The 16,753-nt window shown below is 35.5% G+C and overlaps 1 protein-coding gene across 13 annotated transcripts in view; it reads left to right on the forward strand.

Annotated features, from left to right (window-relative positions):
* Positions 1–16,753, forward strand: part of APC (APC regulator of WNT signaling pathway) — a 158,189-nt gene that overhangs the window by 87,166 nt on the left and 54,270 nt on the right. For all 13 annotated transcript variants that reach the window (XM_053665347.1, XM_053665341.1, XM_053665342.1 and 10 more), the window contains 2 exons: positions 113–226; positions 13,215–13,298. In XM_053665347.1, the coding sequence (XP_053521322.1) occupies positions 113–226; positions 13,215–13,298 (198 nt within the window). The remainder of the gene's footprint in view (positions 1–112; positions 227–13,214; positions 13,299–16,753) is intronic.

Consider the following 16,753-nt stretch of genomic DNA (forward strand, 5'->3'; position numbering starts at 1 on the left):
ATATGTATTTGCTTATTCATTTTCTTTGTTGGCATTTATGTGCCTTTTTTGCTTTTACTGATAAACACACAAACATAAGATATTAACATTTTAATTTTATTTGTGGTTTCAGTTTTCCTTACAAACAGACATGACCAGAAGGCAATTGGAATATGAAGCAAGGCAAATTAGAGTTGCAATGGAAGAACAACTAGGAACATGCCAAGATATGGAAAAACGAGCACAGGTGACTGATTTATTATTAAACTAGAACCAGCACTAGCTAAACTATTCGTTTGTCTTCACTTTGGCACTGTTTTAAAATAAGAATAATATACCATGGTTGTTGTGCCATATAACCAGTGTTCACGTAATTCTGCCTCCACTATATTTCATTTTCCTGATACTGTTCTGCTTTGCCTTGGAATTGTAGGAGGGAAGAGTTACATGCTGATCATCTGGTAGCTGAGAGATAGCTCCAGTTCTCCTTTGAAATGTTTACTTCTTGTGATCTAGGTGCATGTAGTAACACTCACAATATTGCTTTTCAAGTTGTACGCTTATAAAAGGGGGGCAGAGACCTCATTCAAGGAAGTAGGATAAAAACATGTAAAGAGAACATTGGGAAACATGAAACGAGTTGGAGAGAGAAGACGTCCATACCTCTGCCTTACCTGAAGTCAAGAAAGAATAATAGCTGGCTGTGTTATTTAAGCATTTCCATATATTGAACTTGGACCTTTTTGTTCACACAAGTATATTACTAATATTTTTAAGCCCTGAAGAGGCTTTGCTGATTGCCTTGTCTATTTCTTTCCCTTTTTTTTTTATAAGAGAAAGTTTATTTAGAAAGTCACAGAGGTAGAAAAGGCGAGCCAGCTGGGCTCTGTGGGCTCAGGAAACAAGTTACAGAAGCAAAAGGAGGACAGGCCCTCGGAGCTCAGGTGAAAGAAAGACAAAGGTAATGTATCTGGGGAAAGAGGAGATAGAAAGGTGAGGGTGTGCTCCAGAGAGAGAAGGAGCACATGCTGAGTCCTCCATCCTGAGGGTTTTTATCTGCTTTCTTTGTTTTGTTTGTACTGATTTTATTATTTTTCATTGCCATTTAGTCCCCTTATACCTCCCTCCCCTCAGCAGTCACCACGCAGTTGTCCATGTCCATGAGTCCTTTTTCCTTTTTGCTCCATCCCTCTACCCACTACCCTCCACTCCCTTAGCCGTCATCCTGCTCTCTGTCTATGATTCAGTCTCTATTTGCCTGTTGGTTCAGTTTGTTCATTAGATTCCACATATGAGTGAAATCATATGGTATTTGTCTTTCTCTGACTGCCTGCCATATTTCACTTAGCATAATGTTCTCCAGGTCCATCCATACTGTCTTAAAGGGTAAAATTTTCTTCTTTTTATAGTCGAGTCGTATTCCATTGTGTAAGTATCCCCTAGTTGTTTTATCTACTCATCTATTGATGGACACTTGGGCTGCTTCCATATCTTGGCAGTTATAAATAATGCTTTAGTAAACATAGGGGTGCTTAAGTATTTTTCAACAAGTGTTTTGGGTTCCTTTGGATATAGTCCCAGAAATGGAATCATTGGGTTAAAAGGCAGATTCATTTTTAATTTTTAAGTATTTTTATTGATCATGCTATTACATAATCAGTTTTCCCAATTTTCCTCCCTTTATTCTCCCTCCACCCTGCACCTCACAACCCTCCAGCATTCTCCCCCCTTAGTTCACGTCCATGGGTTGAAAATATAACTTATTTGAGTTCTTTGTTTCCTGTACCATTTTCTTTCTCCCCATTTATTTTATGCCTACTAATTATGCTTCTTCTTCCCTGTACCTTTCCCCCCCATTTCTCCCTTCCCCTTCCCCACAGAAAACCCTCCATGTGATGTGTGTTTTCTGAATCTGTTCCTGTTCTAGTTGTTTTTCTTTTACATTCATTTGTTGATAGTTGTGAGTTTGTTGTCATTTTATTGTTCATATATTTTATCTTCTTTTTCTTAGATAAGTCCCTTTAACATTTCACATAGTAATGGCTTGGTGATGATGAACCCTTTTAACTTGACCTTACCTGGGAAGCACTTTATCTGCCCTTCCATTCTAAATGAAAACTTTGCTAGATAGAGTAATCTTGGATGTAGTAGGTCCTTGCCTTTCATGACTTTGAATACTTCTTTCCAGCCCCTTCTTGCCTGCAAGGTTTCTTTTGAGAAATCAGCTGACAGTCTTCTGGGCACTTTCTTGTAGGTGACTGTCTCCTTTCCTCTTGCTGCTTTTAGGATTCTCTCCTTATCTTTAATCTTGGGTAACTTAATGGTGTTGTGCCTTGGTGTGTTCCTCCTTGGGTCCAGCTTATTTGGGACTCTCTGGGCTTCCTGGACTTGCTGGAAGTCTATTTCCTTTGCCAGATTGGGGAAGTTTTTCTTCATTATTTGTTCAAATGAGTTTTCAGTTTCTTGCTGTTGTTCTTCTCTTTCTGGCACCCCTATAATTCAGATATTGGAATATTTCAGGTTGTCCCAAATGTTCATAAGTCTCTCTTCACTTTTTTGAATTCTTGTTTCTTTATTCTTTTCTGGTTGAATGTTTGCTTTTCCCCTCTTGTTCTAAAGAGTTGCTTTGAGTCCTGGTTTCCTTCCTATCACTGTTGGTTTCCTGAATATTTTGCTGTATTTCATTTTGGGTATCTTTTATGTGTGTTTTTTTAAATTTTTTGACCAAGCTAAATCAGTTCCATGAGCATTTTGATAACCCAGGTTTTAAATTCTCCACCAGATAGATTGGCTGGCTATCTCCTCATTGCTTAGCTCTCTTTCTGGAGTTTTCTCTGTTCTTTCATTTGGGCCATATTTCTTTGTTTGGGGCACTTGTTGAGTTGTAAGGGGGCGGGGCCTTAGGTATTCACCCAGGCAGGACAACCCTCCTTGCTGAGCAGCAGTGCTCCCTGTGGGGGAGGGACCATAGAGGGAACAGTACAGCTCCCCTGCTTGTCTCTAGCGCACTTTCCAGCGGGTCTCTTGGACTCTCATGTGAGACTGGGAGTTTCTCCCACCTAGGCAACCGTCCTACTCCACAGTCAACTCTGAGTCTCAGTTTGCCTTCAGCCAGCCCCACCCACAGTGTCTGCCACCTTGCCACGGGTTCTTACAGGTCTGGTTGTTCTGGTTGACTTTTTCTTTAATTGTTTGGCTCTTGGAGTTCCATGCAATTTGATTTTCTGACACTTCTGGTTGTTCATTGATTTTTTAATTGGTTGTTATCTTTCTTTTGGTTTTACAAGGAAGCAAAGGGTTTCTACCTATGCCTCCATCTTGGCTGGAACTCCCATCATTAATTTTTTAAGGTACCTCCATACTGCTTTCCACAGTGGCTGCACCAATCTTCATTCCGACCAACAATGCAAAAGGGTTCCCCTTTTCCTACATCACCAGCATTTGTTGTTTGTTGATTTATTGATAAGAGCCAGTCTGCCCTTGTGTAAGGTGATATATCATTATATTTTTAATTTGCATTTCTCTGATGATTAGTGACATTGAATATCTTTTCATATGTCTATTGGCCATATGTATGTTCTCTTTGGAGAAGTGTCTATTCAGGTCCTTTACCTGTTTTTTAATAGGGTTGCTCATTTTTTTAGTGTTGAGTTTTGTAAGTTCTTTATAAATTTTGGATATTAATCCCTTATCAGATGTATCTGCAAATATATTTTTCCATTCTGTGGATTGTCTTTTTATTTTGTTGATGTTTTCCTTTGCTGTGCAAAAACTTTTTAGTTTGATGTAGTCTCATTTTTTTTCCTTTTGATTCTCTCTCCTGGGGACATCTATTCCATAAAATATCACCATGAGCAATGTCTGAGATTTTGCTGTCTATGTTTTCTTCTATGATTTTTATGGTTTCAGGTTTAACAGTTAAGTCTTTGATCCATCTTGAATTTATTCTTGTGTGGTGTAAGAAGATAGTCTAGTTTCATTTCTCCACATGTATCTATCCAATTTTCCCAACACCATTTATTGAATAAATTGTCTTTAGCCCATTGTATGTGCCTGCTTCTTCTGATGAATATTAACTCACTGTAAAAGTGTGGGTTGATATCTGGGCTCTCTATTTTGTTCCATTAATCTTTGTGTTTGTTTTTATGCCAGTACCATGCTGTTTTTATTACTATGACCTTATAGTATGGTTTGATATTAGGTAGCATGGTTCCTCTAACTTTGTTCTCTTTTGCAGGATCACTGTTACTATGTAGGGCCTTCTGTGGTTCCATATTAATTTTTGAAGTATTTATTATAGAAATATGTCATTGGAATCTTGATAAGAATTTCATTGAATTTATAGATTGCTTCCGGTAGTATGGACATTTTAATGATGTTATTTCTTCCTATCTGTGAACATGGTATGTGCTTCCACTTATTTGTATCTTCTTCAGTGTCTTACAGATTTCTGAGTACAGGTCTTTTACATTCTTGGTTAGGTTTATTTATAGGTATTTCATTCTTTTTGTAGCAGTTGGGAATAAAATTGTTTTCTTAATTTCTTTTTCTGTTAATTCATCATTGGCATATAAAAATGCAACTGATTTCTGGATATTAATTTTGTATCCTGCTACTTTGCTGGATTCATTCGTCAATTCTAGTTCTTTCTTGGTAGAATCTTTGGGGTTCTCTCTAAACAGTATCATGTAATCTGCAAATGAAAGTTTTACTTCCTCCTTTCCAATTTGAATACCTTTTATTCCTTGTTCTTTTTTTTAAATTTTATTTACTTATTTTTCAAGTACAGTTTTCTGTCTATTTCTCCCATCCCAGCCCAACCCGCCCTGTGCTCCCCACCTCCCTCCCATTTCTACCCCCCTTAGTTCTTGTCCTTGTGTCCTTTATACTTGTTCCTCCAAATCCCTCCCCTTTTTTCCCCTTAAATTCCCTCCCCTCTCCCCTCTCCCCTCTGGTCACTGTCCCCCTACTCTCTATTTCAGTGTCTTTTGTTTTTATTCTGCTTGCTTGTTTGTTTTGTTGTTTAGCTTCCTGTTAAAGGTGAGATCATAATGTATTTGTCTTTCAACACCTGGCCTATTTCACTCAGCATAATGCTTTCCAGTTCCATCCATGTTGTTATTTCTTGTTCTTGTCTGATTGCTGTGGCTTGGACTTCCAGTACTATGTTGAATAAGAGAGGTGAATGTAGACATCCCTGTCTTATTCCCAATTTTAAAGTGAATACTTGTAGTTTTTGCCCATTGAGTATAATGCTGGTAGTGAGTTTGTCATATACGGCCTATATTATGTTTAGTTACTTTCCCTGTAATCCCACTTTGCTGAGAGTTACTGCGAATGGGTGCTGTATTTTACCCGAACTTTTTTCTGCATCTGTTGATGTGGTCTTGTGTTTTTTTATCCTTCATTTTGTTTATGTGTTGAATCACACGTATTGGTTTGCAAATGTTATACCAACCTTGAATTCTCAAAATAAATCCCACTGATCTTTTGTGTATGGTTTTTGTGATGCATTGTCATATTCAGTTTGCTAATATTTTGTTGAGGATTTTGGCATCTGTTCATCAGGGATATAGGCCTAGAATTTTCTTTCTTTGTAGTGTCTTTATCTGGTTTTGGAATTAGGATAATGCTGGCCACATGAAATGAGTTTGGGAGTGTTCCCTCCTCTTCAATTTTATTAAATGGTTTGAGAAGGAGACGTGTTAGTTCTTCTCAGAACATTTGGTAAAATTCACCTGTGAAGCCATCTGGTCCAGGACTTTGGTTAGTGGGGAGTTTTTTGATTACTGCTTCAGTTTTATTAGATAATCTGTCTATTCAGATTCTCTGATTTTTCCTGGTTTATTTTTGGAAGGTGGTATGTTTCTGGGAATTTATCCATTTTGTTCAGGTTGTCCAGTCTTTTGGCATATGATTGTTCATATTATTTTCTTATGATCCTTTGTGGTTTCTTTGGTGTCAGTTGTTATTTCTCTTTTTTCTTTTCTGATTTGATTTATTTGGGTCCTCTCTTTTTGTTTTTGATGAGTCTGGTTAAAGGTCTGTCAATCTTGTTTATCTTTTCAAAGAACTACTCTTGGAATCATTGATGTTTTATATCATTTTTATTACTCTATTTCATTTATTTCTGCTCTGATCTTTATTATTTTCTTCCTTCTATTCACTTTGGGCTTTGTTTGTTGTTCCTTTAAGTGTGGAGTTAGATTGTTTATTTGAGCTTGTTCTTGTTTTTTGAGATAGGCCTGTAATGCCGTAAATGCTCTTAGGATTGCTTTCCCAGTGTCCCACAGATTTTGGATTGTTGTGTCCTCATCCTCAAGGTATCTTTTGATTTCTTCCTTGATCATGTTGTTGACCCACTCGTTTAATAACATGTTGTTTAGCTTCCAACAAAAATAGCATGTTGTCTTTGTGTGTTTTTCAGTTTCTTCTTGTGATTAATTCCTGGTTTCATAGTATTGTAGTCAGAGAAGATACTTGATGTGATTTCATGTCTTCTTAGATTATTGAGATTTGTTTTGTGTCCTAACATGTGATCTGTCCTAGAAAATGTTCTGTGTATACTTAAAAAGTATGTATATTTTGCTGCTTTGTGGTGAAATGCTCTGAAAATCAATTAAATCCATTTGATCTAATGTGTCATTTAAGGCTGCTCTCTCCCTGTTGATTTTCTGTCTGGAAGTTCTATCCATTGAAGTCATAGTTGGGGGGGTGTTAAAACCCCCAACTATAACTGTATTTCTGTCACTCTCTCTCTTTATGTCCACCAAGAATTGCTTAACATATTTAGGTGCTCCTATTTTGGGTGCATAAAAGTTTATTAGGGTTATATCCTCTTGATGGATTGTTCCCTTTATCATTATGTAGTGTCTTTATAGCCTTGTTTTGAAAGTCTGTTATGTCAGATATGAGTATTCCTACCCCAGCTTTTTATTTTCCTTTCCATTTGCATGAGATATCTCTTTCTGTCTCTTTACTTTTAGTCTGTGTGTATCTTTCGATCTGAGACAGGTCTCTTGGAGGCAGCATATGTATGTGTCTTATTTTCTTATCCATTCAGCTACCCTGTGTCTTGTTATTTGTAAGTGAATCAAAAAATATTTAAGCTAATAGAAAATTGAGTAAGGTGACTGGAGTCAGCATACATTACACAAATTAATAGCTTTTCTCTAGCAGCAATAGCTACCAGTTAAAAGTGGAAATGTTCACACTAACAGAAAACCTTAAAATACCTAGAAAAGACCACATGAGAAATATAAAATTACTAAAGGACATAAACATGACCTTAAAAATAGAGAAGCCTCAGATGGTAACTAGATTTACTGTGGTGATCATTTCACAGGTACAAATACTGAGTCACTATGTTGCATACCTGAAACTAATATGCTGTTAAATTTTAATTATACCCCAGTTTAAAAAAAAGATGGAGAAGCCTGGCCCTAGCCAGTGTGGCTTAGCTGACTGGAGCATCATCCTGTAAACTGAAAGGTTACAGGTTCAATTGCTGATCAGGACACATGCCTAGGTTGTGGGTTCGGTCCCTGGTGAGGGTGCGTTCAATAGGCAGCTGATCAATGTTTCTCTCCTTCTCTCTTTCCCTCCTTTCCCCACTCTCTAAAAAAATTAATAAGCATGTCCTTGGGTAAGAATAAAAAAAGAGAGACAAGCCTGGATGAGAATTAGTATTCTTAAAATGTCTGTATCTTTAAAATTAATATATAAATATAATACAGTTCTAATTATAGTGTAAATAATTTATTGGAACTTTGGGAAATAATTCTAAGGTTTATAATGTAAAAATTTCCAAAAATGTTTAAAAAACTAATAACAATGAGTGGGGATTTACCATTTGTTTAAAACTATTGTAAAGATATATCAATAATCAGTGTGATAGTACAGGAATATACTAGGCAAGTGGACAGGAATAGGGAGAAGAAAGACGCAAGAATATATTGAATCTCTGATAAAAGTTACATTATATATTTTGAGTGAAATGGTAAATAATAATATATCTAACAACCTATTTGGAAGAAGAGAAATTCAGTTTCATCCATACCTCACATCTATACAAGAAAAATTACAGGTGAATTAAGTATCTAAATGTGAAAAATAATCTAAAATTAATAGAAGAAAACATAATATAAAAGAGACTTTCTTAGCTGTTGGGAATAAGAATGGAAACTCAAAAACAATGAAGGTGTAAATTGAGTTTAAAATTTTTTAAACATTCATCCTGCAGAAGATAAGGGAAAATATTTGTAGCACATAAAGGGAAAATGGTTAATATTCCTAAAATTTAAGAATTTATATAAGTTAATAAGAAAAAGACAATTCTGTTTTTTTAATGAGCATAGGATATAATCTTTCAATTTATTGAAAAGAAAATACAAGTGACTAGTAAAATATACAAATGACTGGTAAACATTTTAGGGAAACTGGAAACAAAATCTACTCTTGCTCATGCCTGTGTGCAGTTGTTAGTATCTAGCTACTTCTGTTAATAGTTAGATTATTTATTTACTTACTACTTTATTTGTTCAACACATATTTAGGCACCTATTATGATAGTCCCTACTCTCCTGTAGACGTGTAAGCAAAGGTTGGAAAAATATATATTGAGTTAACAGAGCTTATTTCTGGCAAGTGAGGGTTGGTAGGGTGAAGATTACATATACTTCTGTGTTTTCATAATTTTTTATAAATATATGAATGATATAATTTTGATGGAAATTTAAGTGGTTTATAATTTTTTGCTGTTAACTAGCATAACCATCCTTATTCATATGTTGTAAATATGTGCAAGAGTTTCAGTAGGTCAAGAATCAACAATCTTTTTTTTAAAGGGCCAGATAGTAAATATTTTAGACATGATGGGCCATTAGTCTCTGTCACAACTCTGCCTTTTAGCCAGAAAGAACCGTAGATGACAATATGTAAACAAATGTACTTGGCTGTGTGACAATAAAACTCAATTTACAAAAATGGATGGCTGGCCTCTGCCCTAGAGTATATACCTAAAAGCTTAATTGCTGGCCCTTAGGTATGAGTATTTTAAACTAATGTTTGGCGAATGCACTCAAAATGACTTTATCGATTAGAATGTGAGAATTCCTTTTTCTTCTGCATGTCTTTTTTAGTACTGTGTCGAACTTTATAATTAACAACTATTGGGCAATGAAAATCTGTCTTGTAATTTAGTTTATACTTCCTTGTATACTGCTGAAGTTGAATATCTTCTCATATATTTATTAGAATTTTGGATTTTCTTTCTATTCATATCTCTATGATTTTCTCTTATGGTATGTCTTATTCTTAAATATTTAAGAGATATTTTAATATCTTCAATATCTTCTTAATACCAATCTGTTATAGATAATATATATCACAACCTTTCCCTGCCAAACCTGGTACCAGTTCTAGCTTCCATAATAAAAATTAGTTTTTATTATAAAGCTAAATGAATTATATTGCCATATTTGTGCTATAACCTATTTATACATCCTTTTCTGTACTGAACTCATAAAAGTACCCTCCTATAATTTCTAATAGTTTTAATGTTTTATTTTTATAAGTAGGTCTTTAATTCATCTCAAGTTTGCTTTTATATACAGTGTGGAGGTAGGGATTTAATTATATACATATATACATTTTTAAATGTATATAGTTATTTAATTTAAAATATTTAATATAAATTGTATTAATTTAAATAACACCATTTACTATTTATATGTATTATTCATGACTAATATGTAACATAGTCACATATGCATGTACATACATACAGATATATGCATGTTTATGTTGACCAAATGTCTCATTATCATTTATTGGATACTTCATTATTTCTGCATTGATTAGTAATGCCAACTCTGGTATATGCCAGGTTGATTTCTTTTCTGGATATTTCTGGACTTTATTACTATATTTTGGATACTTCTGGACTGTATTTTATTTGTCTATTTTAGTTTCTCTGTGCCTGCTCTGGTACCACATTTGTTTTATTTGCTCTAGTATTGCAAATCTTGATACCTGGGAGGGCGAGTTCTTCTAATTTTTGTTTGTTAAAATGTGGTTATACTCTGTCTCCCATTTGAAATTTTGTCTCATTACTCTCTCAGTTGAGATTTTGTGTCAGCTTGTCTTAATTCAAAGGAAATCCTTTTGGGCTTTTGATTAGAATTACATTGAATTTATAAATTAATTTGAGGAGAATTTATCTTTACAACACTGAGCCTTCTTGCTTGAAAGGATGAACTAAAACCAGACCTCCTGGCTTTTAATCTTAGACTTGTAAACTTACCAGCACTGTGATCTTGGGTAAACTCTTTGCCTCTGTTTTCTCATCATTAAATTACAGATAATAAGCCTTGACCAGGTGGCTCAGTTAGTTGGAGCCTCAACTTGTGCACCAAGAGGTTGTGGATTCAATCCCTGGTCAGGGCACATACCTAGGCTGCGGATTCGGTTCCCGGTTGGGTGCGTACGGGAGGCAGCCTGTGACTATTTCTCACATTGATGTGTTTCTCTCTCCCCTCTGCGCTCCTAAGATCAATAAATGTATTCTCACATGAGGATTTTTAAAAAGTTTTTCAGAAAGGTAAAAAAAATAGATAATGATAAGCTGTAAAATGCAAGGATTAAGTGATTTAATGCATATGAAGGCACTTAGAATTTTGTACGTAATAAACACACCATAAATATTAGGTATTATTATTTTTATCTCTATTCATTTAGGTCTTAAGCTATGTCTTTCAGTAAAGTTTTGTAATATTCTTCATAAATCTATTACATATGTTTTAAAATATTTATCCATAGATACATTACAGTTTCCATTGCTGTTGTGAATGGGATTTTCTTTAATTGCATTACTAAATTATATTTCAGTAATAAGTATCCAGTAATCTTCCTGAACTCTCCCATTAGATTGTTTCATTAGCTTAAGATTTTTAAAAAAATTTTTTCTATGTAAACTGTCACAGTATCTACAAATAATGACAATTTTATCTTTAAAGTACTTTGTTTTTTCTTTTTATTGTATAAGAGCTCTAATACATCTTTGAATGAGAAGCAGTGATACTGATCTTCTTTGTCTTGTCTTGACTTTAAAAGGAATTCTGTAATTTCACCATTAAGTATTTTATTTACACAGGTTTATGATAAATACCCTTTATCGAGTTCATTTATTCTCCATTTCTAATTTGTTGAGGTTATCCTGAATCTATATTTAACAGTATTACTGTTGTATTTTTAAAAATCTGTTTTCAGTCATACCAATTCCATACTGTAGAACAATTAAGCATTTTTTTATTAAACATAATTTTATAAATATTCAAGATTGTCATATAGGAAAAGAAAAATACCTCTGTCCTCTTCTGTTTCAATGTTGAGGAACAGAAGCATAAGGGTTGGCATGTCAGAAATCATTCACCTCAGTGGACATTAAGACATAGACGTACGTGACTTCAGGATTTAGTGATGTGTTGGAGATAAAGAAAGGTAGTGTTAGGAGAGGAATATTTGATATAATTTCCTTCTTTATCCTCTAAATATTAAAATTTTAAATTTAGGACTTTATTGGTGGAGAAGTGCTAGCTAATCAAATATTACAAAGCCAGTAATTGTATATGTTCAGTTGTTTCTGTAAAACCAGGAAATATTTACTATCTGGTTGTAGAAGTGGTCGCTCATCTTTGCAATACTTTTAGAAAGCTACCAAAAGTGCAGGCACATCTTCTTCAGCATGTTTTCATGATGTAAGTTAGATTTGGTAAGATCTGTTTATTAGAAAATATTATTTACCCCAAGTTCACCATTTTCTGAACTATTTTTCTGTGATAGAGCCAGCATAGCTGTAGTGTTAACAACGGGAGGGAGGGAGGGGATAAGGGTTTTTATTTGGGGGGGGGCACTTTTTTGAACTTCTCTGTCTTTATCATAACATTGGATAATAGCAGCAATAAGCATTTTTACTATGGTAATAGGAAAAGGAAGACTATTTAAGCAAAACTAGATGTGATCAAAGGGTAAGTTTTATTTATAAGTTTTATAACTATATATACTTAAAGCTATTTATTACAGTATTTCTATTTCTCTTTTGGGTTATGTATACATGCTCAGAAATCTTTTATTGATGGGGCTTATGATCAAAACACGTTTGAAAACAACTCCATCCAGCTTATGACATTTGCCCCCATTAAGACAATTACTCTTATAATACAGTTTTTCATACCTCAATATTAGGATGTCAACTAGAGATTTATTTCAGAAAATGATACAACATTGGCAGTACTTGTTTTTTAAACCCATGTATGTGATCTATTATAAAGCTAATTAAAAACAATTTCAGTTTGCAAGGTTTTTATATATAAGTAAATTGTTTTTTCTCACTTCCACTAATATCTATGAAATTTTCAGGAAAATCCAGCTTTTTCTAAAAGCACTTTTTCCATTGTTTAAATTACACATCATTTGATCTGTAGTTACTGCTTTCTGTTCACTCGATGGTCTCAGGAATAGTGGGTAAACAAAAGCTTAACCGTCATTGTGATCCCAGTAGTGGGAGTAAAAATAATGTTTAGCTGCAGTAGTTATTTGGAAAGCTAAATCTTAAAGTACTACTGACTTGTAATAGGAATAACTTTGGAGAAGGTTAACCCTACTGTTTAAAACCTGGTGTTTATTAAAACAAGTCAGATGCTTTCCCTTTACAAGCATACCATGTTTTGTACAGATTTATTACACTATATTGACATCTGATTAGTATAAGATTAATTTCAGGTATAATTTTGTCTTTGATGAAATATTTTTGATAATAACATAAACACCAAATTTTCACATTGTGTGCATTATACAGTTTGACATATATTTGTACCATCTTCCTAAACAGAGCTATATATCTGTTAAAGTTAGATGTATTAAAAAATTGAACTGAAAAAGGACTCGTGGACATGGACAACAGTGTGGTGATTGCTGGGGTCAGGAGGTATAAGGGGACTAAATAGAAACGGAAAAATACAATAGAGATTAAATTTGCATTATTAAAGTATTGATTTTGACTCATAAAAAATTTGAACTGAACCTAATGTCATCAGTGTGTTGAATATATACAAATATGTAACTTATAAGAATTGTATGGCATGATCCTGAGATGTTAAGTGGTAGCCATAATATGATTATTTACACTAATGTCTTCAATAAAAATAGATCTAATTTGGTCACTTATTTTATTTTAGCAAAGAGTAACCAGAATTCAACAAATAGAGAAGGACATACTTCGTATACGACAGCTTTTACAGTCCCAAGCAACAGAAGCAGAGGTTAGTAAATTATCTTTATTGTTTGCAGGTATAAATATAGGTAGTTATTCTAAGAAAAGAAAACATAATTAATGTGGCATCATTGAAATATACATGTTCTAGCCCTGGCTGGTATAGCTCAGTGGATTGAGCATGGGCCTGTGAACCAGACAATCCCTGTTTGATTCCCAGTTAGGGCACATGCCGGGGTTGCAGGCTGGTTCCCTGCAGGCCAGTCTCCAGCAGGGGATGCACAAAAGGCAACCATACATTGATATTTCTCTCTCTCTCTCTCCTTCCCTTCCCCTCTAAAGATAAATAAATAAAAGTCTTTAAAAAATAAAAGTTAAAAAAAAAAGAAATATACATGTTCTAGAGAATTGAGATACCTTATAAGTTTTTTCGTGAAATTAAATTATCAAAAACATTGACTACTTTGATTTTGTTATATCTTTAGGACAATTGAAAATTTAGGCATAACCACATCAAAATTACAACTAAACAGTAGAACAGCCATCACTCAGAATTGTGTCATCACTATCAAAATTGAGTTGAATGAAAATCTGACAACTGTGGAATTAAAGAAACCACATCCATCCACACTGGTAGGAGAGGTGGAGACACGGAACAGGCTGGTCCCACATCCGTGTATGATTGATAAAAAGTCAGGAGGGAAACCTCAGGAGTAAGGGGTCCCAGCCCCACAACAGGCCCTCTTCCCCAGCTCAGGATTCCAGTGCCAGGAAGTCCCATAACTTCTGGCTGTAAAAAACCATTGGGAATTGAGTTGGTAGAAGAAACTGTTGGAGTCCTGAGGAGTTCCTCTTAAGGAAACCACACATGGACTTACTCAGACATACTCCATCTAAGCTCCAGCACCAAGGTAGCTTGAGAGGCACCAGTGGCATACAGGGAAAAACTGTTGTTACTGGCATGGAGACAAGAGCTGGGGGACAACTTTCTCCCAGACAGAAAGATGGGCAGAAGCCATTGTCCCTTTTCTGAGCCCACCCGTGACAGAGCCAAAGAGCTAACAGGCAGGTTCTATATTCAAGACTCCGTGGACCTGGCTAACACTGTTTGCCCCATGCTGGAGATCCCCTGAAATTCTGTCCCACCTAAATTATGGGCCCACCCAAACTGTTAACTCTGATTTTTCCATATGAATGGCTCATCTTGACTAATGCTTCACAACTTCCTAAATTCTCTCAAAGAAGCAACAGTCAGCCTCAGTGAGCCCCTGACCCCCATACCTCATGCTAAGTGGCCCCAGGCCCCACATTAGCAGCACCCAGGGTGGATTCACAGTTTGGCTTCACTTGGGAATTTCCAAGCCCAGTACAAGTAGCAACCATTTCAGATTGCTTTATAGATCATTTAGGGTGACCACAGGCAGGACACAGGAGGGGGCTGACCTTAGCCCACACCCAGGAAACCCCAGAGCCTGCACACCCAGTGGACAACTACAGACCATGTTGGAGCACCACCACCCTGCCCCTGCCCAGCTGATCCTCCATGGGACAGAGATTGGTGACCAGTGGTTACAGCCAGTCCTTGTAGCTGGCTGGCCTGGGTTAATACTTCCCATTGACCTGCCAACAGCAATCAAGGCACAACCACAAGAGAAGGGAGTATTCAGCCCATTTGAAGCGCACACCTTGAGGACCCAGCTTTTATGATAGGGGAGGCTGTACCACTGGGCCCTACAGGACACTTACTATATTAGGTCATGCTACCATGACAGGGAGTCATATGCTTTATCTAATACATGGAAACAAACACAGGGAGGCTGCCAAAGTAAAGAGGCAAAGAAACATGGCCCAAATGAAAGAACAGATCAAAACTGCAGAAAAAGAACTAGACACAATGGAGATAAGCAGTTTATCAGATACAGAGTTCAAAACACTGGTTATAAAGATGCTCAGGGAACTTAGTGAGGACCTCAACAGCATAGAAAAGATCCAGTCAGAAACAAAGGATACACTAACTAAAATAAAGAACAGTTGGGACAACTATAACAGCATAATCAGTAAAATATAATCAAAACATTTATAAGCCGTAGATACAGATACCTTACTTCAGTTGTCTGTTTACTTATAACCAGATAACTAACTTAATTTAGCTATTATCAAGTAGTAAAGGAGCTATTTTCTTATACTAATCCATAGTAAACGTTGATCACACATTTATCTATGCTTACTCTACAATCCCCATTAAAATGATAGTAAAAGGACAAAATAAAACAGGCACAAAGACCAGGGGAGGTGACATCAATAAAACTTGGAGAGCTGGAGAGCAGATAAACAAATGCACTATTCTGACATATGGTAGTGTTGACCCCAACTCAGCAGTAGGAAGTCAAGAAGCAACTTGTTTTATACTGTGGAATCTTGAAAGATTGCAGAATCAGTTATACTAGGTACCTCGGGATATGAGGATTAACATGAGGGCTAAAAGCAACAGAATGATTGAAAATTTGTTAAGAACCTGGTGGAGGCTTTTAGAACCTCTCTTCAACTCTTCATAGCAGGGTAACTGCTTCTTTCTAGTCCTAGCAAAAGGTTAGAGCTACTCGAAAGAGTTAAACAGTGGGTCTTTGGATAGGAGTAAGCCTGTAATTGAAGTTGGAGATACCATAAAAAATCTAAATAAGTGGAAACTTAATGATGAAAATTTCACTGGCATCCAGGCTTATAATACAGGCACTTTTTTGGAATCAGTTTCTCTAAGAATTATGACTAACACCCCCCACCCCCAAAAAAGAGATCTAAAGACACTGACATTGGGGGATTCCTCAATAAAACAGTGCATCTGGACCACACTACAGGATACCTATAGTTGATAAACTGTAGAGGTACACTTAACTTTTTCATAGGTAGCCCTCTCTTAAAATGGACAGATTGGTAAAGAGACATTTTGAGAAAGTTTCTAATAAGAAAGATTTAATAAAAACATATGAAAGAAGAAGAAAACTTTTTAAAAATAAAGCTAACATTTTCTCAGATAAGATATAATGCATCAAAAAAGCAAGAAAATGATGGTATATTAAAGGAACATTCAGAGATTTTTAAAAAGAATTCTTGGGAATTGAAATTGTAATAGCAGAAGTAAAAAAAACTATTACAAAGTTTAGAAGATAAATTTCTCAGAAAGTAGAACAAAAAGATAATGATAATGGAAAATAGAAAAGATGAGAAAATATCAGAGTATCATTATAAGAATGTTCAATATCCAATAAAAAGAAGTCCCTGAAAGAGAAGAGAAATTCTGACACCCCTCCTGGGCATCCTACAATTCAGTTCAGTTTTGACACTCCCCAGAGTTAATGTGGACCCCAAAGGATGGCCTTCACTTCAGGCACCAGCTGCAAGTTTTGGGTGTCCCCAAGTCACTTTCACTTTCCCCACCTTGCTATAAATTCCACCCCTAAATGGGTATACTACAGTGTAATTCAGTTCTGAAACTACCCAAAGTTA

The sequence above is a fragment of the Artibeus jamaicensis genome, unplaced genomic scaffold (genome assembly GCF_021234435.1).
Source record: "Artibeus jamaicensis isolate MK-2021 breed Jamaican fruit bat unplaced genomic scaffold, CSHL_Jam_final contig_402, whole genome shotgun sequence".
In the NCBI taxonomy this organism is placed as follows: Eukaryota; Metazoa; Chordata; class Mammalia; order Chiroptera; family Phyllostomidae; genus Artibeus; species Artibeus jamaicensis.